The 20,743-nt window shown below is 47.0% G+C and overlaps 2 protein-coding genes across 3 annotated transcripts in view; one reads left to right on the top strand and one right to left on the bottom strand.

The window, feature by feature from the left end:
- LOC122391145 (MFS-type transporter AFUA_1G00970-like) overlaps window positions 1-5,157 on the bottom strand; it is an 18,876-nt gene extending 13,719 nt beyond the window's left edge. The window contains exon 1 of the mRNA XM_043384819.1: window positions 5,096-5,157. The gene's annotated coding sequence lies outside the window, so the exon portion shown is untranslated. The remainder of the gene's footprint in view (window positions 1-5,095) is intronic.
- Window positions 1,294-20,637, top strand: LOC122391146. Of its 2 annotated transcripts, XM_043384821.1 has the most exons (3): window positions 1,294-1,511; window positions 1,689-3,087; window positions 19,070-20,637. In XM_043384821.1, the coding sequence occupies exons 2-3, from the start codon at window positions 1,779-1,781 to the stop codon at window positions 19,093-19,095; spliced, it is 1,335 nt and encodes a 444-aa protein (XP_043240756.1). In that variant the 5' UTR covers window positions 1,294-1,511; window positions 1,689-1,778; the 3' UTR covers window positions 19,096-20,637. The 2 variants fall into 2 exon arrangements, with proteins under 2 accessions (XP_043240756.1, XP_043240755.1); XM_043384820.1 differs by having other exon boundaries at window positions 1,302-3,087.
- Window positions 20,638-20,743: the final 106 nt, after the last annotated feature.

The following is a 20,743-nucleotide window of genomic DNA, read 5'->3' on the forward strand; positions in this document are numbered from 1 at the left end:
CAAGATAAGGTCGATGAGATTGTTGCCTGTGCCCGCGTTATGTACCTACCTACTGTGTGCGGCCGTCTGATCCTTGCGGGGCGGACGACCATTGACGTCATTTCTTCAGCTGAGCAAATGTAAACAAGCCTACTGACGAGTTAACCCCCTAATATACGGCCTTGGACGATAAACCGATTAATGAATATTGTCCTGGGCCCTGGCCCCTGCCTCACCGCCCGACGCTGCGCGCGCTGGGAGCTAAGGCATACCCCTGACGTCACTCGAATGACGTTGCAAGCGATCTGTTAGCTTATGATGAATCGCGTTTGGAACAGAGGTCCTAAGGAACCAAGTACAAAGAGAACAGAGGTTTGAGTGCGAATGCTGCTAGCGTGCTGGCGGAGCGGCGCGCTAGCGTTTTGCGATGACGTCATAGCTTAGCGTCAGAGTGAAGTTTGTTGATATTGCCATGGAAACCCAACGCGCCGACGCGCGCAGCGCACTCAGCGATCTGCTGTGAAACACCACCCTGGAGTCAAGGTCACTGGAGTAATTGGGAGACATTTTCACTGAAGTTCCTCTACGTCATTAACGCCTTTGGTTTCACACTCGAACGCCGTCAACAGCCACAGTATCTATAATAGGGCAAAGTTTCCCGAGTATTTCATGATAGTAACTACAGAATGCAGATGGACCAGAGACATGCGATCAGCAGCTCATGACTATGACATTCGGTTGAAATAAATCAACCACCAATGAAGTCATAGCCTACGATTAGGCAGCCCAATTCAAAGAAGATATGGAGCCGTAGATTTGTGGACGGCTCCGGCTCCGGTTGAGTACCTAGGCTCTTATTGAGCTTCGGACGCCACAAGCCATTTGCTACTTCTTCCCCACTTTCTTACCCCCCCCCCCTTCCTCCCTGATTCCGCCACTGGCGGTTTCTGTCGCCTGCCGGCGCAGATGGAATGGGTGCGCTCGGACGGCTCAGTCGACTGTTGTTGTAAAGCGCAATTTGTTAAAATATGTGCAATTCTAACGCCGAATTAATTCGAAAAAGTGTCGAATGCCAAATCGTCTCCTGACTACAATGTTTGATGGATTGGCAATATCGTTGGTACTGAAGCATTATGAAACATTTATCTCGCTTTATTGAAGAGAGCAGGTTAAACTGAACACGTTTATTGTCTTTAATTGCGTACAACTCTCGGTTCGATATAAGCGCACTCTGTCTATTGAAAGCGCACCTCTAGGTCACGTGACTGGGGTGTGTCACGTGATTGCGCTTAAAACCGAAATCGGCGTCACAGGAGCGCCCCTGGCGGCCAGCTAGCGCAGCTCGCGCCACTGACCACCAGTTGCGTCGAAGCCGTCGACGGCGACACGACTGGCTGACCCGGGGAAGGGGACACAAACGAGCCTGTAGATCGCCAGACGTGAGCCGGGGCGGTCGGCGGTGGCGACCGGGCCTGGCCGGCCGTAGCGAGCGGTGCACATCACAGGCAAGCTGAGACTGACTGGGCCGAGAGGTAAGTGGCAACCGCAGCGCTGCACAAAAGCTTCTAGTTCGTAGTTGCACGAAATCTTACCTAAAAGCGCTCGCATAGACTAAGCACGTAGAATCAAGGCACGAAGCAGCCGCCAGTTTTTTTTTTGTTTGTTTTGAGTGCTGTTTGTAATAATCACCGACTCGACGACTCCTCAAGGCGCACTCGAGTCGCCGAAGCTCCCGGTCATCCGAGCGCCAACCTTCAGTCCCCGGCGTCGCCTCACTCCCGGCCCCTCTCCGTCGGCCGATGGGGCGGAAGCGGAAGACGTTCGACCCCGCCGCGGCCTCCGGCCTGCGCCAGAGCGCGCTGGAGCGCCGTCTGTGCAACGTCATCTGTCTTTGCCAGCTGCTGGCCATCATCTCCGGCGTGGCGCTCATCTACCTCTGCTTCATCGTCATCAAGCCGAGCCACTACACGCTGGCGGCGCGCTTCGAGGACGACGCGTCCGTGTGCACCACGCTCGGCTCGACCACGAGCGGCGCGTGCCTGCGCCCCTCGTGCGCCGAGTGGTGCCTCTCGAGCACGGGTGGCACATGCCGTGTCATCACGGCGTCGGTGCGTCGGCCCGGCGTCACGGTGGTGTTCCGCGACTGCCAGCTGCAGGATCAGTTCTGCTCGGAGCTCAGCCCCGACCACCTGCAGACGTTCGTCTGCTCGGAGGGCGAAGATGACGGCGAGTGTCACGGCCTCCACGGCCTCTTCAACTGCTCCGAGATCGCCGCCAAGCCGCGCGTCGGCCGCGGCCCGCACACGTCGATCTGTAAAAATGTGACGGCGCTGAGCCAGTGCACCAACACGGCGCGCTGGCAGCAGCCGGAAAACCTCACCCGCTGCAACCGGTACGTGTGCAACCACCTGCGCGGCGTGTTCGAGTGCGTGGACGGCGTGTGCCGGCAGCTGAAGTCGCCGCGCTGCCACGCGCGCTGCGCCGACCTCACCATGGGCAACATCGCCGTGGCCACCGCCGACCGGTTCCACTGGGGCCGCTGCCGGGCGGCCGAGGTGCTCGGCGAGCCGCTGTGGACGGCCGACGAGCAGCCGCCGCTGGCCATCTTCTGCACCCGGCTGCAGGGCGGCGCCGCCGGCGACCTCGTGGGCGACGACTGCGTCAACGGCACGCTGGTGCCGGCCGACGAGTTCGGTGCGCTGGAGACGTACCGCGCCGTGCGCGCCGCGCTGCGCCGCCACGTGCGCCTGCTGGTGCCCGCCGAGGAGTTCATCTTCAACGCCACCCAGGTGATGGTTAACATCGACGGCTGCGTGAACACACTGCGCAGCGAGTGCAGCGGCTGGCTGGCCGAGCGCCTGGTGGACGGCAGCGACGGCCGCCACCCGGCCGTCTACCCGTGCCACGTCACCCCGAGCAGCACCGACTACGTCATCACCGACTACGACCGGCGCCAGACCATCCGGCAGATGGCCCTGGCCGCCACGCTGCCCTGCGCCTTCCTGACGCTCTCCTGCCTCTGCCTATTCATCTGCGGCAAACTGGTCCGCGTCAGCGAGTACGGCGTCTTCTACTGCCGCGACTGCCACGCGCAGAGCCCCACCCGAGGTGAGTAAGAGCTGATCTCTCGGAGAGATTCTCTAATCTCTCAGACAGTAAACATTCTTTGGTCAATATCTTAACGCAACCAGAAATCCCTTTTCAGCTTCACTCAGTATGTGTATTTTCTTTGTAATCTAGTAAAGGGCAGCTAAGTTTGATATTAGCCGTTTTCACGACGGCCATCTGGTGGTACACATTTGGTGCACATCTGGTGCAGATCAGGTGCAGATTTGGTCAAATCAGGTTCAGTGTGTCTCTTAGTAGCCATCAGCTAGGGTTACACTTATTGCTTACATGCCTGCTTTGTCGCATTATCAGAGAGCATCATCGATTAAAACACTGAAATGAATTCATAAAATGAAGATATTTGCTGTAAAAGAGATTAGGTGCAAATTTGGTCAAATCGGGTGCACTCGCCGGATAGCCCGTCGTGAAAACGGCTATTGTTTTCACTTTCTCCGATACATTTTTGTTGCGCATATTGAGTGCAAAATTTGACCCCCTTACCTGAAAAGGTAAAGCCATTTTGGCCCCGTCAATGGACCGCACATCGAAATTTATTTTGCTAAGCTAAGTTTAATACCTACGTCGTACGGTACAATATACCGTCCAGGCGGGACTGTCGTGCGGTGCAGAATAACTACCATGGACTGTCGTGCGGCACAGTATAGCTAAGACCATGGGTGGAGAACCTGCCCCGGCCACCCCGGCCGTGGCCGGGGTTACTTCCAGCCGACCCCGGCGCGGCCGGGGTAACTTTTTTCACTTTTGTAAATCCTAAAAGCTGTCTCCATACGAAAAAAACTGCCATCTATAAAAGCGTCTCTCATTATTCTTATCTACCTTGAAAAGTTCTTGAAAATTTACTTTATTTTCATTTTGGAGCTTCTATGTTTTTACGCCTTTTCATCGCGGAGCCCGACATGTTTCATCAAACAGAAGTAAATCATATTTAAGGGCCGTTATCGTAAGATGGCACTGTAATAACATCACAAGACAGGACGAGGGTAATATCAGTGAGATAGAAGGACGAGCTGCTGGGGCTCAAGGCTCCCCCAACTTAACCCGCGCCAGGGTGGTGGCCTTATCGTTACACGTTGAGTCGAGAGGTCTTTTCACGCTCCTTCTAACTCGGCTACTGGGCTACGAGGCGAGAAGCGGAACGACGTTTGAAAGAGCGACAAACGTGATCAGAGAAATCCGGCCATGTTTTAGGCAAGCTCAATAATAAAATCACCATAGATCATCAAAAGCCAAATTTCTCTGATTTTAGCGTTCTCCGACAACTTTTCTCACAGTTCATGAACATAACGGAGCTTAACCCTCGCCCGTATAGGGGGGGGGGGGTCGAACGGACCCCCCCCCCATGGTTTTTCGCGAATAACTCGCGTAAAAAGCGGCCGATCGTGACGAAACTTTCAGTACCCTCGCGTTCATCAATTTTACACCTACCCTGAAAATTTCATGACCCTGACCCAAATGACCTTTGACCTGTGACCTACTTTTCGAGACCATGTTTGGCCGGAATCGCGATTCGGCGTATGTCGGCTCGCATTAGCCGCGCGTTTGCAGTCTTTTCGTGGTTTCAAGCGTTCAAACATGTGATATGATGTTGCCCCCATGCATTAGGGTGGGTGTCAAGGTCACCTGAAGGTCAGGTCAGGTCATTGACCTTTGATGACCTCGGTTCACTTTTTCGAGTTTTACATGTTTCTAGGCCAGTTTTTAGAGCTGAATTCGAATTTAGCAACCATATGAACATTTACGAAGTAGTTTTGGTGCCTTCGTAACACAGTGTCCTGATTTTCGTGAATTTGGGTGGAAACCCACACCTAACAGATTCTCTTTGTGACGTCCCGGAAATCCAAACGACGTCCCTGACAGATAAAAGTCGATAGGTATATCGAACACCAAAAGCAAACTAACAAAAGGAAATATCACCTCTGTAGCCTAAAAACACGGCTATGCAAAATGACAATAAATATATCCTAAGTCCTCACAAACCCACTCTTACACTCAACTCCCCTTTCCTGGCCAACTGCCGCAACAGTAAACAACGCGGTTTTATTTTATTTTCGTTTTCTGTGCGTCAGATATGGATAGGTTTTTTTTCCTTTACCATGTGAAGGTAATGCTGCCATATGAAGGAGAAAAGATGTCGGAATAGAGGGATCTGAGGACGTCGTTTTCCACTTTTCAGTTTTAGTAACTCTGCAGTGTATAGATAAAAATTAATCATGCGAATATATTACTTGGACATTTAACTATAAGCACGCAACATACCTTTCGTATCAAATTCCTGTAACATATTTAATTATTTTTTCCCCTCAGAAGGTCACAGTAACGGGTTAGCGCTGCCCCTTGAACATGCCCTTCAAAAGTAGCTAATTTTGCATATGTTGATAGTGGTTGGGGAAAAAGTTTAATGTTTATCTGTTTGAATTAGAATAAAGTTACCGAATTTCAACAGAATTAATTCAAGTATGTCGTCCTTGGCTTAAAAATACACGCAATGTTGGGGACGTCGATTGACCTTGTTATTCCCATTTAATCGACGTCGGTACAAAACTGAAAAGTGCACAATGATTTCACATTTTTTCCAGCCAAGAAAAATTCAGCGTCCACCTTGGAGTTTTCTTAATTGAATTTCATAACAGGAAGCTATGGAAATTAATTTCCAAACTGTTTTCCACCTCTTTGTTTGGACGTCTGCTTTTTTACATCAGTCCTCTTGCTCGATATGATATCCCTCTTATGACGTCAATATTTAGTGATAGCCGCTGGCTCTTGAGCTGATTTTTGTTGAAGCATATTTGTTGTTGACTGTTGTGTACGATCATGGACAAGAACTACTATGGACGTCAAACCCCTTGAGACCCCACTTTTTTGCGATAATTTTTAAATGCGTCAACTCTCGTTGACAATATTTTGGCAATGTGTGTTTCAGAACCTGCCGAAACTTTTATTACTAAGGTATTTTGACGCCAAACGATTATGAAAGGTACTTCTCATTCACTCCTAATGTTAAATTTCACGGAACGAATCTGCTGTTTGGGTAGAGGCTACGCGCTCATGGGGCGGAGCCACGTAATGACGTCAGCGCTAAGCTCCGCCCTACCCCTCCGGCGCTCCTTGCCCGGCGACCGGTCACTCGCGTCTCTCGCTCCATTCAGGCTTGATGGTGGACGGTAGCTGGTAGCGGTAGCGGGCGCTGGCAGATGGCATTTAGAGCAGATGGCGCTGGTGGTGGGGCTCGAGTGTGGCCGAGCGCAAGCCTCTGCCCGGGCCTGAATTGATCTTAGCATTACGAGTGAATGAGAAGTACCCTCAATAATCGTTTGGCGTCAAAATACCTTAGTAATAAAAGTTTAGGCAGGTTCTGAAACACACATTGCCAGAATATTGTCAACGAAAGTTGACGCATTTAAAAATTATCGCAAAAAAGTGGGGTCTCAAGGGGCTTGACGTCCATAGTAGACATCTTCAAAGTGTTGTTTTGGTGTTTGTGGTGAATGCTTGAATTTTGTATTTTACTAGGGGTAAACTGGCATTACTTTATGTCTATATATGATCATTTGAGGTGCCTTGAGGTGGTATTAGTCAATATTGCCAGTGAAAATCGCTAATTTTAAAGGGACCCTCCCACCTTCAAAAAAGTTAATGAATTGGCATAAAAGTGATGTAGCGTGAATCACAAAGAGCGAAAATGAACATCTACCAAATTTTACCGGAAAATATTCACCCGTTTTCGAGATATAAGACTTTTATTTTTGTTTACTTTTTGGGAAATCCGCTGTTTCTATGACGTCACATAAAGGTTTTCTTTACGTCGGCATTTGGAAGCAATAGTTTGGTATCAAAGTGCGACAAATATTGCGCGAATGATGCGTTTATCTTATCAAGGGATGGCCAATAAAGGATTCCAGGACAATTCATATGGCATTTCTTCGTATCGCAATTCTTCGTCTGCAAATCTTCGTCAGGGCATTTATTCGTACCTATCGCATTACTTTGTCTCGCACCAGGGTATATGAAAATCGGCTCACATTTCTTCTTCAACGCAAATATATGCAAGAGTAAGCATTGAGGGACAAATAAATGCATTCATTCATTCATTCGTCGTTCATGCACCGACGAAGATTTGTAGACCAAGACGAAGAAATGCGGACGAAAAATTGTGCTACGAAGAAATGTCATGCGAGGATTCGTTCGGGTACCATGACATTTATGTGATTTCAAAGTCAAGGTTCACAGGCTCACAGCTGATCTGCTAAATCAAGCCAAGAATCCAAACTATAAAAAACTATAAATATTTGTTTGTCTGTCACAGAGGTCTCAAGCAATATAAGGTTGACATATGTTGAATCAAAAATCTACTGCCACAACTCACATCTCCTGCCTTAGTTTATCATTGTTGTTTTAACTTGCTTTCAAGAGAAACAGAAGCCAGTATCTGATATCACTTCAGATGATTGTTTCAAGATCTGAGTTCAAATGGAAATAAAAGCAAGATCAAGATGAAACAGGGATTATTGCTGTTAAAGTAGTTTGGCCATGATACAACAAGCACATAAATCATTAGCCAAATCAAATACTGGTTGGTTTGTCAAGATGTTTGTTGTCTGTCGTCTGTCGAGCTGCTATGAACACTGAACGCTCTCACTCTTTTAAAGAGAGTAGTTTAAGTTGAATGGTAGTGAGCTGTAATTAGACAAAGCAGCTATTCAGTGCTCACATCAAGCCAGGCTAGGAAATGGCATCAACTGTGGTGGGAGGAAGCAGGTTCGGCAGCCCTATGTTGTAAACTTCTGTTATGTCTTGTGTTTGATCAACTGATGTTTTCTGCTCTGTTTTGTGCAGTGATAGTAGCAGGCAACTGCATGCTTGTCAAATTATGTGAATAAACGAATTCATAACATTGCATTTTTCTCTCCATGCAAGGAACAAGTAAGATGTTGTAGAAAATGTAATAGAGGGCTGCATTGCTGATTTTGCACTTTATCAGAGCTTTATTTAGAATTGCTTTCCTGAAAGCTACACACAGGCCACAGTGCTGAAATTCACAATGTCATAGCTTTTGGCAGAAAAAAGAAAAGACTTACCTAGGTAAAATTGGCTGAAAGTATGGCAGAGCAGGTCTTGATGCGTATGCCCATACGTGTGCTTGCCGAAGCCGAACTGACTGCAACACACTAACTCTGACCCACCATGGTGACTGGCATATCCTGAACTTTCACCACTCTAAACAAGACAACTTTCAGCCCTCAGCATTATATTAAAACACTGTACAAAACACTCAAAATTTGTTTCAGTGCCATCCACGGACAACATCAGTCGCCATTCACCAGGCCAGTAAAAACAGAATAGATAATAGCTTCAAACCCATGTAGTCAGAGTTACTAGGTCTGCACCTCAAAACAAAATCCAGGTGACATTCACCACGCCAGTAAAAAACAGGTACTTAGGTAACGTAACAGCTTCAAATCTGGTAACATGTTGGTCGGACTTTACACTACCATATTTACATGGAATAATATGATACCAAACAATAGTGCAACCATTATGGACAACAAAAGTGTATGATAAAATTAATTTAGAATACTCTGGCAGCATGATTTACGAGCACAGGCAGGTGTTACCTACCAGCCTTCTCAATGCTCGTAAAACCAACATTGTAGTCTTGATTTTACCTTACATGATAACACACTTGGCTGCAATGGCACATTTAATTTAATACTGTGAAAGGACCAGTTATAACCACTTCACAAGCACAATTGCACCTCATGCCGACATCCTTTTCCAAAGACAGTCAGCAGCGTCTTTCGTCAAAACTGGAAGATAAATCCCCTTATAACTGTTAACATCAAAAATATTTCTTCATGGTGTGACTGTGATCTCCATATGGAAACCTTGCAGGAAAAGAATTAATGTCAATTGTCAGCTCTTCAAATTTCTTTGGACTTTAACTTGCAGTACCATATCCAGTTTGCTTTGATATTTTGTTTTTTATTCCATGTTGAAGTTGAACACCAAGCTCCAGATATAGCAGGCAGCTTGATCATCTTCGGCCTTGGTATAATATCAGTCCAAGTTCCAGTGGTGGGTATCTTCTAATATTCAAATTAAAATGAAAAGCAATAGGCTCTCTCAGCGCCGACGACGGATTTCACGTTGATAAGAAAGGGAGCTCAAGGTCAGCAAAACTCGGGTTCAAGGAATGGCGGGCGTTGAAATGACTGCTGACGTCATCCAAAAACCGCTAATGGTTAAGAGATAGGGACTAAGCTGGTCCCACCCTGCAAGTAAAGGGAAGAAATTTCTTGAACACCATAAAGCTGCGGGGGTTGCGACCAGGATAAATGGTGGTTTCTGAGCCTGGCCGCAAACTTGGCTATCTCAACTCAAAACTAATGTTAAGGTGGGATGGTCCCTTTAAGAGATTTAGGTAAGGGATCGTCAGTGGCTTAGGCTCCGGCCTCCGCACCGATATCGACGTCCTTTTGAAATAGCGACGTCCTCGGGGCTTCAATCACACTCTCCGAAAAATCAATTTCAGGACACTGTCGTAACATGTTACGAAGCTGTCAGAGGCGGTTGCCACCTACTACGAACACCCTTACTGGTTGACCTGACCTGACCTGACCCGACCCGGCCTAAATGCATGAAGACATGATCTGTGATCAAAACTAACATGATATTCGTGATCAGCACCCCGAAAAACCCCATAGCAGCCACACTTTACGACGTTCTAACAGGTCCCGATTTTCCCGACTTTTGGGTCATTGACCTGACCTGCAAGGTCAACCAATGACCTAGGACCTTAAAATTAGGTATCATCGGCTTCCTCTCGTCACGGGCAACACGCTCGTTTTTTCCGCGAAGCTCTAGCTCGATCAGGGGCGAAACGGCAAGGGGGGGTCCAACCCCCCCCCCCCCTTATACGTTCGCGGCTGGAAAAACACCAATACGGGCGAGGGTTAAACACTGCCAACAAAACATTCGATTACTCGTTTAAGGCTCGGTCGCGAATAATGTTTCAGGTGCGAGCTCAAATCAATAAGAGGGTCAAAACGGTCAAATTTGACATTTTGTTTTGTGTGAGAAGGTTGCAACTTCCACGGAATAAGCTTTGCAAAGGGCATGATGGCAATTTTAGCACGATCATCCAGCAAATTTGACTTGATGACCTGACCTAGCACTAGGTGACATGCGTCAGAAATTTTAAGGAGTGTTTCAAAATTGTTGTTACAATTTCGAAATCTTCCGCACCTGCGTGCAGCAGTTTTCCCTAAAAAACTTACAAACGGCAGACATCCATTATTCTATATACAGAAGTTGGGGTTTGTTGATAACCGTTGACAAATATTTGAGCATCATCGTCTTTCTGACTTTCGGTCGCCGCACTGTGGGGTTTTTATCGATCCTAGCACGAATTTATTTATATCGCATCCTCCGCTACCTTAACTAATTTTATTTCACCTTCAAATGGTTAAGCTTAGGGTGTATGATCCCTGACAACATGGTTGGCTCTCCTGCTTGACCCCATCCCTCCCCCGCCCCCTCCCCAAGGACTTAGCACTGAAGCGTTTTCGGCTAGCAATGCATCGTGGGCGTGGAAACGTTAAAAAAGTAGAACGAAACTACAATCGTTTTAGAAGTAGATATTTGATCATGTCTAGCCCAATCACCAAAAGGCATTTCGGGCTCAACCTTTGCACTTTGTTAGTCCTTGCACTTAACCCTCGCCCGCACATGGGGGGGGGGGTGGTTGCCACCCCCCCCCCCCAGGCAGTCTTTCTGCTCTGCACTCAACATTTTTAGAGCTAGAAGGCTGATTTTTCGTATAGCTGCTCGTCTATCCTTTCTTGATGTCCACTGAAAATTTCAAGTTTCTGTGATTTTTGGTTTCGGAGCTATGACCTTGTTTTTCAGGTCATGTCATGACCCAAATGGCCAATTCTCAACATCTTGCGTTTGCCATGGGCCTTGTGAGCTTTTGACACCCTGATTTCGGCCTTTTTTGCCAGTCTTACCTCCAACCTATCATGGAACATGTTGTTCGACGATGTACAGGGGTCAAGGTCAGGGTCAAGGTCAACCTAGGTCATCTAAGATATTTGCGTTTTAGGCAAGCTGAATTTACTTTTTGTGAAGTTTTTTGACTGCATTTTTGGTAAAAGCTTCTCAGATCATGATTTCATGTGATATGGACCCAAAAACAATCGGTGCACACATCAGTATACACACAGACACACACAGACATACAAACACATATAATTGACCTTGACCTAACTTGACCTGAAATGACCTCAGCAGCAAAATTCTGGTCGGATAGTGTGACAAAGAGGTTCTAGCTGGCTTGGCACCAGAAAACAGCATCGTCATCGGTATTTGATAAGCAGCGCACTTGATACCCAATGGTGACCCAAAACAGCAACATTTTTTAGTTTGACCTGACCTGGAAGGTCAATGACTGACCTGAGAAGGTAAAACTGGGTATCATTGGATTCGTCTCTTCCCAAAGAATCTTTTTGGTCTTTACTGCTAAGCTCTATCTCCAACAGGAACAAAATGACGCGAGGGGGGTGGCAACCACCCCCCCCCCCCCATGTGCGTTCTAGGATGGGAAAATGGCATGTGCGGGCGAGGGTTAAAGGGGGAGGGGGTCGCACAGACTTCTGTCCTCGACTTTTTCGACTTTTCGCATACTAACTCAAGCAAAACGTGGCGGATCACGACGAAACTTTCTATACCTTCGATTCGATCAATGTTACTCACACACTTAAAATTTCATGACCTTGACCTTAATAAAAATTTGACCTGTGACCTGTTTCACCAGACCATGTCAGGCTGGTATCGATTTGGCGCTTATCAGCGCACATTATCGGCGCGTTTTCAGTCTTGTTGTGGTTGTTAACTCTCCAAGGTATGAAATGCTGTTTGTTCTTTGCATTTTAAGGTCACGTTAAGGTCAAATCAAGGTCATTTACCTTAGATGACCTTAGTTGACTTTTTCAAGTTATACAATTTTTCTAGATAAGTGCTTGGAGCTTATTTCGAACTTAACACCCATTTGAAGATTTAAGTAGTTTTGGTGCCTAACGGAACATGCTACGAAGCCGTCAAAGGTAATTGACGCCTATATTATTATTAGTGGCCTGAACTTTCCGCCGAGTGCTGGGGGGGGGGGGCGTTTTCACGCCCCCCGTCTAACTCGGCTCCTGGGCCACGTAGCGACACGCGGTAAGCGGCAATCGAAAGAGCGTCAAAAATAAGGACGAAAACACTTCAGTCATTTTTTGGGTCAGGTCAAAGGTCAGGTCACCAGAGGTCACCAAAGGTAAAATGTTGACTATTTCAACATTTTGGAAACTGCCAACGGCTATCTCGGGAACCGATAGAGCTACAGCGCCGCGGAAAAGCGCATTCGATAGCCCTTTTACAGACCTTTCTGAGTAATGTTCTCAGATTTGACCTCAGGTCAACGGTTTAGCCTCCAGAGGGCAAAAACTCCAAAAATAGCCGTTTTTACGAAAAACGTTTTTTCGTCAATAACTTTTGACTCATAAGCGCCATGACATTACTTTTGCCAGCATCGTGTTCCTCTCGTCGAGACGCGTCGAATGAACTATTCGTTGACCTTGAAAGGTCATTTTGAAAATTTGACCTCAGGTCAAGGTCATGACCTGACCGAAAAGGGTCATGTTGCATATCAGTCGATCCGTATCGTCGAGCTGAACACATCTGACGTGTTTTCACCGCTCTAGCACGTCTCTATCAAAAGTTATAGCCAAAAAACTGCTGGCGACCGTTCATGACCTGAGATGACCTCAGGGGCACACAGAGGGGTCACAGGTGCATTTTTCCTATTCAGTGTGTCATGTTTACCTATGAACCGATGTTTGAGAGCGTTTTGAACGATATTCGTCCAAAAGAGGCGCATTTCAATTTTCTCCCATTGACTTATAATGGAGAGGTCGCAAAATTGACCTGACCTTAGGTCACAGATATCAAAAATCCGAGATATACATTTTATACATACTGTTACTCATATCTATCGCTGAAAGTTTCAAAGTGATCGTTCAGTCGGTGTAGCTATAGCGAGCCTTTGAACTTTTTCTGAGGTAAGGTCACTTGACGTGACCTGGTGACCTGACCTTGAACGGCCTAGGTCTGAAATTTTCACAACATGTGCGGAAATGATGTAGGAACACGTGTACCAAAAACGGCGGCGCTGCGCGCCGCCGTTTTTGAGATATTAGCGAAAAACCTGAGGGGGGGGGGCGTAAAAACGCCCCCCCCCAGCACGGCGCGGGTTAAACTAATTTAGGCATCACATCAGCGAAAACACTATACACTATTTACTACCTTATCTAAGTTCAAGTACCTGGACATGGACCTGGACAAGTACCTGTGACTGGAGTCACAGGTATTTAAATTTAGATATGGTAGTAAATAGTGTAGTTTTCGCTGATGTGATAAATTAGTTTAATAATCGTAGTGAAGGATCCGGCTCTATCGATCGCATGGGAAAATGATGATTTTTGTTGTGCCTAACAAACTAGCACTGTGTGCCATTTGCATTGAAAAAGACTACCGCAAAGTGTGTCGGAATATTTGCTTTTTTTTAATATATATGTACTTATCACTCAAGTTACTCCGATAAATATTATTCTGATATTTTATTTTTGTTGAATATGCTATCGCAGCATATCATAGAAACACAGACGGCATATGAGTCCGTTTCAGTCCGTTGCAATGGTTGTGATAACGCACGTACATACCTTCAGGAGTTTACGTGCACCATGTGATAAAGCTCAGAATAAACGGTCTTTCATTGAACTTGTTTCCTTTGCAACTCGATAAAAATCACGCGCAGAGTCTTCATATAGTATAGTATTCAATTTGTCGATCGTGCCGCCGTGCACTCACCTGCACTGCGCTTTATCACTTGTATCTGCTTGAATGACGTTTGTATAATATTTCAGGGGCTGTGAATTCTGTAATGCATGGTATGCAGTTGCACATCCCGAAGGCCTGGAGGGGATTATGAGCACATCTTTTGGATGTCCTGACTGGTCCATTCCAAAGGATGCGCTCTGCCCCTCCATGCAGGATGATGCGATTGCAATACCTATTTCACATCCCCTGTTATTTTTGCACCTGGAGTGTAAAAAATAATTTGGATATAAATACACCCGAGTGTAAATTTACTCTCACATCCTAAGTTTATCATATTGCTTATGTGCTATTTTCACACCTTTTGGGCTGGTGTAGTTTTTGGGCACGGTGCAATTTTACTCCAAACGGGGTGTATTTTGACGCTAATTAGGTTACTATTTATATCATGGGTAGTAAAATTACTCTTCCACTGGTGCAAGTTATGGTTGCTATTTTACCACGGGTGGTAAAATTTTTCTTCGAAAAGAGAAAGAAATTACACCAGAACTTTGGAGTAAATCTACGGTGCCAAAAAATCCAATATTTTCTGGTGAGTTTTTACTCCGGCGTAAGTTTACTCGAGTTTTTACGCCGGAGTAAAAACTCACCAGAAAATATTGGATTTTTTGGCACCGTAGATTTACTCCAAAGTTCTGGTGTAATTTTTTTTCAGTGTACCTTCTATGGATAGCCGGCAAGACACCTACTGGTCGGGCCTGACCTGACCCGGCCTAGCATGAAAACATCATCCTTGATCAAAACTAGCTTGAAATTCGTGATTAGCACCCCAAAACCTCCAACCTCACTTTACAAAGTTACAGCATTTTTTGATTTACCTATATCAAAGCTCTGTACCTACTGAAGTTCAATAAGGTGAACATTGGCGGCGATAGCCAATAAAATGGACGCAGCGTTGCAAGGGTGTTGTTGTTTTGTTCAAAAAGAACATTTGGCGATAGAAAAATAATGTCAACATGGTATCACCCCCTTCCTCCCTCCTCCCAACTCCTATACTGACCGGAAACCCCCAGGCGGTGTGCTGCGGTCGGGTAACCCGCCGGGCGTAACGGGCGTAAGAAACCACGCGGCACCGTCTGCTTTGACGTCTCATAGTGACTGGTTTAGGCAAATTTCGGCAAAAAATGAGAGCTGCCCCCGATGCAGAAATTATTGGAGAACATTTTGATATATACATTTCCACGCGTAACACCGCGTATCAAACTTTGTAAGGCAATAGTTTGCTTGTCAACTCTCTGAATCAAGAAGCATTTTAACATTTTTAGCATTTCGGTCAAAAATTATATATACATTTGGATGAATTTTGGAAATTTTCGTGCATACCATCATCTTCCTTATAAGTCAAAGATAATGAAAACATGTCGCAACTATAACCTGCTGTTCAGGGAAACGAGTGAGAGGGCGTTTTATTGTAGTGTGCTTTTTCGTTGTATGCAGATAGCACGACGCTGGTCAGGACGAAGCTACACTTTGAGAGTTTTTTTGAGGCATAAACAATCATTTTACAGACGATTTAAGGTGTGATTCGGATGCGCTGGACAATTCTACGTGGGTTGAATAACAAAAACGTGGAAATCGAAATGCTTTAACTTGCCATTTAATGCGTGCTAGGATGGCATAAGTCCCCACGGTGCGCCGGCCGGGGTAACTTTTTCAAACATTCTCCACCCGTGGCTAAGACTGTCGTGCGGTACATTATACCTGCCAGGCCAGACTGTCATGCGGTACAGTGGACTGTCGTGCGGCACAGTGTAACAACCAGGAGTTGTCGTGCGGTACAGTATACCGTCCAGGCTGGACTGTCGTGCGGTGCAGTATAACTACCATGGAATGGTACAGCATAGGTACCTATCTACCAGGCTGGTCAGTGGTCTGTCATGCGTTACAGTATACCTACCAGGCTGGACTGTCGTGCGGCACAGTATACCTACCAGGGGCTGTCGTGCGGTACAGTATACCGTCCAGGCTGGACTGTCGTGCGGCACAGCATAACTACCAGGGGCTGTCGTGCGGTACAGTATACCTGCCAGGCCAGACTGTCGTGCGGTACAGTATACCGGCCAGGCTGGACTGTCGTGCGGCACAGTATAACTACCAGGGGCTGTCGTGCGGTACAGTATACCTGCCAGGCCAGACTGTCGTGCGGTACAGTATACCGTCCAGGCTGGACTGCCGTGCCGGGTACAGTAGGGTAACTGTGGGGAAGACGCACCCCTGGGTTAAACGCCTCCCCTAAAAAAATCGTATTTCTTATCGACGGATAGGTGTTTTATCCTGTCTTTCAGAACAGTCAGCTGCTTGTTTACGTAGGTCTCTATTTCCGGTTTTGCGTCTTGAGGAGCAGCGTGGGTAGGTGCTGGTGTTGGTTTTGGGTGTTGTTTTTGTTGTTTTTACAGAAGATTCCTAACATTTTGATGCCCTCTTTATATTTGCCGGTCCCGTAGCTCAGTTGGTAGAGCGTTGGACTCCGCGTGGTGAGAGCACGCGTTCCCGGTTACAACAGTCCGGGTTCGAAGCGCGACGGGCGCTTGACATTTATGGGCCTCCTGACAGGTATGGTTGCGGTTGGTGGCAGGCCGTAGCCTGGCGAAGTCAGTGAGGGGACCGGCCGTGCGCGGCTATGTGCGCACGTTAAACTTTAGACTCTAAATTCTGCCATAGAACTGGGATTGCGCGATCGGAGGGTAGAGGGCAGGGTCACCGCAACAAGCTTCGCTTAGCGTTGGCTCTGTCCTTGTGAATCCTTCCCATCATAAGGTTCGGACTAAATTTAAAAAAAAATATATCACAAAACTTGCTATTGTGCACATCACTCAAAACTGCGTTTTATTGTCATTCTGTTGAACGTATTATGCTGCGGCGTTAGTGGCGCGTTTTTTGTCAATATTTTGTTGACCGGAAATGGAGTGGATGGGGCAAGACGCCTACTCGATGCATGGGGCAAGACTGGTTTTCTGAAAGGGGGCGTTTTGCACGGTGGTGAGAGTGCAGGGTAGCGCCCTGTAGGTCGGGGCCGAAAAGGCCTCTCCCTGTCCTTTTTTGCTGATATATCCTAAACGACTGCAGATATCGTCACCAAACTTTCAGGACTCCTCCGGGCATCGATTTTACACATTGCAACAAAATTTTATTTCAAAGGCTATGATAGGCTGACCACAAATGACGTCAGAATGACGTCAAGTTCTGCCCTGTTCATCATTTTCGGTTGATGGATGGGGTGGGGGCGCTTTGCACATGGGTGTGGGCGTATTACCCAGGGTATGGGGCAAAACGCCCTTTTGTAAGGGTATGCGAAAACCTTTTTGGGGGGTTAAATACCACACGTAGGTGTCTTTTCTTGGTCTCAAAGCGTAGTAAAAAGAATGAGCTACATGATGGTGCTCAAAGGTTTAAGTAATCTGTGTTGGGTTGAGTGTCAGAAGGTTTCGCGCTTAACCCGCGCACCGACGGGGGTCTGCGCCAACTTCGCACCGACGGGGGGGGGGGGCGGATGACCGCCCCCCCTGAGATCTCGAGAACGAAGCAAGATAGCGACAAGCGGTAAACGGCATCGGATACGCACGGTCAAGATCTACAATTTTTACAAAGGTCATTTTCAGGTCAGGTCAAAGATGACGTCACAGGGGTCGAAAAAGTCAAAATGGCGGCGCTAGATATTGAGAGAGTTTTTCTCGAATAACTTTCGAACTAGTCAAGATAGTAACAAACTAAGGGCATCATCGTGATCCTCTCGTCAATCCGCATCGAATGATATATATGTTGACCTCGAAAGGTCAAGGTCAAAGGTTGACCTCAGGTCACGTGACCTCGAGGTCATCATGTATATCATTCGATGCGTCTTGACGAGCTGAACACAATGAGACCATCCACGCGGCTGTATCTTGTTCCTGTACGGAGTTATTGGCCAAAAACCTTTGGTGACCTTTGATGACGTCACATGACCTCACAGCTGCCCAACAGCAAAACAGACCTCAAGGTAGTGAAGGTTGATCGTATATAAAGTCATGTATGGTATATGGGGCCATTCCGACCCGTTTTAGTGGTAAAAACAGGGAGTTGATTTTTCCCCCATTGACTTATAATGGGGAGGTCGCGAAATTGACCTGACCTTAGGTCACCGATATCAAAATTCCGAGATATACAAATTGTAGCTACTAATGACCTAATAACATCCTGCGACTTTCAAAGGTCTCCGACATCTACTGTAGCTCTGGCACGGTGACAAAGTTGCAAAAAAGTGACTTGAGGTTGGGTCATTCAAAGTGACCTGGTGACCTGACCTTAAGAGGTAGGAGGTTCAAACTTGCACACCATGTGTAAAATTGATGAGGGTATAGTCATATAAAATTTCGCGGCGCTACGCGCCGCGGTTTTCCCGCTATTCGCGAAAAACCTCAGGGGGGGGCGGATATCCGCCCCCCCCGTCGGTGCGCGGGTTAATGGGGGCGTTTTTGACCTACTCACCCTATACCTACCAGGGGCTGTCGTGCGTTACAGTAGGTGTATACCCACTCTGTTTGACTGAGCTGTCGCGCGGTAAAGAATACGAAAATGAATTTAAGTTTCCCCTAAAGTCACTATGTTTATTGGGGAAAACAATGCTCATTAAAGGTCTTATGGAGCCGAGCTGTATGGATGCATAGTAGGTACCTATTTGGTTGTTTAGTTTGCACTTTTACATTCCTACATTTCATTTTCATTTAGGTACATGCCTACAGTAGGTATATATTTAATCATTTCATTTTAATTCCAACGGCTAAATAGCCATATGTCAGGAACCGTATAGGAACTGCACCCAAACGACGCGAAAAGGAGCACAGGCTGACATAGGCGGCGGAACGGGGGTGGCACCGGGGCACCGTGCCCCCCCTTGATTTTGGCATTTTAACATAAGCCCTGTGGGCGTTGCATGGAAAGAATGGGACCAAAAGTCGGCAGTGCCCCCCCCCCCTTGATTGAAGGTGTTTCGCCGCTACTGCAGGCTGATTCTGTAAATCGGTACAACTGAGCCACTTCTCATGTGTTGCAGACCCCAAGAAGTCGAGCACCCTCTGACGCCACGCCAAGGGGAGGTACCGCGCCACCGGCCGGGCCAGCCAAGAGTCGACGAGCCCCATCATACCGCCCACGCACTGAGGACGGCGTCACGTGACCGCGCTGACCTCCGAAAGGTCACGTTCGCCACACCCGAGTTCACAGCTGGCTCCCAACCGAATTACATGACGGAGTCGTGTCTCCAAACTGACTCGAAACGCTGTCTTATGTGTGTGTTTTTTCATTGTCTTAGTGTACCTATTAATCAGCGAGCGAGGATATAGTTTTATTTAAGTAGGTTAGTCGTTTTTATTAGAGGATATTCGAAACTTCTTTGCTGCTGTTCTATTTATGAATGAAACTGCGAAAAGCTTTAGATGTGTAGTGAATGTACAATTTCAGCTTGCTTCATAATGGATTTCAAGTAGGTAGGTGAGCACTAGGCAAGATCGCATCTTCATTCCACGTATAGTAGCAGTGGGTTCTGTATTTTTGTCTTCACCCTCATTGATAACAAACCATCAAAACATGGCGGTTCCAAACCGAGGAGTGTCTGATGGTCCAACCATGAGCCACTGCATATTCAGCAGCTAATCAGTGTGGCACACGGGGGCGGTGCATATCCGACGTTTTACACCCGACCAAGAACCACCACATCAGGCTTCATCTACAAAACAATGTGCTCGACTTTTTAATGCCATTTAGCAGAGTGGCCTGAAACGAAAGACATGCTGCCGGTTTCGAAGAAGGTACTTACCTTACACGAATACGATGCTGTAGTCACCTCTGGGGCAACAACAGGGTCGTTGTAAAAAAGTGGTGCCGCCCCCGTCTCTATGCATGCAATATCAGTGAGTGCAATCTGAGCTTCCTCGCTTTTTATAAATGTAGCAGTCAGTGTAGGTGTGTGAGTATGTGTCATTGTCATGTGTTAGCCAAGTGTCCATCGCAGCTGCGTTCTTTGGCACTCGCTCTCTCTGTCTCCAATATTCCGTCCCATGGTGTATGTAGGTACTCTCTTGCAACTGCTAATGCTGTCGAAAGGACGCCCACAGAGCTGAGAATGGTGTGGGGAGTGCCGAAACAAGCTCTTCAGCTTGTTTGTGGTGGTCCTTCGAGAGTCGACGCGTTCAACACACCCATGTATTTGTCTGTCTGCGAAACGTTTTCTGTCGGCTGGCAAGCCGTCGCGAGTCGGTATGTTAGCGGCGAAAGACCTCTTATCAGCGCCACCCTTTCAGTGTCTGACGGAATTTTCGTCCATGCGTCAGTGATGTTTCTGAATTGTGATCGTTATTTCGGTGCAAATAAGGCCAAGAAACCCAATGTGCCTGAATCTCGTAGTGTTCGGAGAGCGGTGGCCTTACATGTGGAACCAAACTAGCGGTGTTTAGTTGGCTGACGACCAAAAATATCTCGCTTCCTTCCATCTATAATGTGCTTATATGTGTAACTGTACGACTTCCTATAGCCACCCTCGTGTTCGACTGTATGCCAACTGTAACTTCTCAGATGCCTTTCACTGTGTAGCTTTTTAAGCTTCGGAATAAATTATTTGTGTTACAATGTCTGATACTCCAAAGAGACCTGACGCAAGCACCGAACACACTCGCTTAACCAATCGCAAGCGCTCACTTCTGACCACGATATCGTATGTCAGGAAAACATA

The sequence above is a fragment of the Amphibalanus amphitrite genome, unplaced genomic scaffold (genome assembly GCF_019059575.1).
Source record: "Amphibalanus amphitrite isolate SeventyFive unplaced genomic scaffold, NRLGWU_Aamphi_draft 000423F_arrow, whole genome shotgun sequence".
Classification (NCBI taxonomy): domain Eukaryota; kingdom Metazoa; phylum Arthropoda; class Thecostraca; order Balanomorpha; family Balanidae; genus Amphibalanus; species Amphibalanus amphitrite.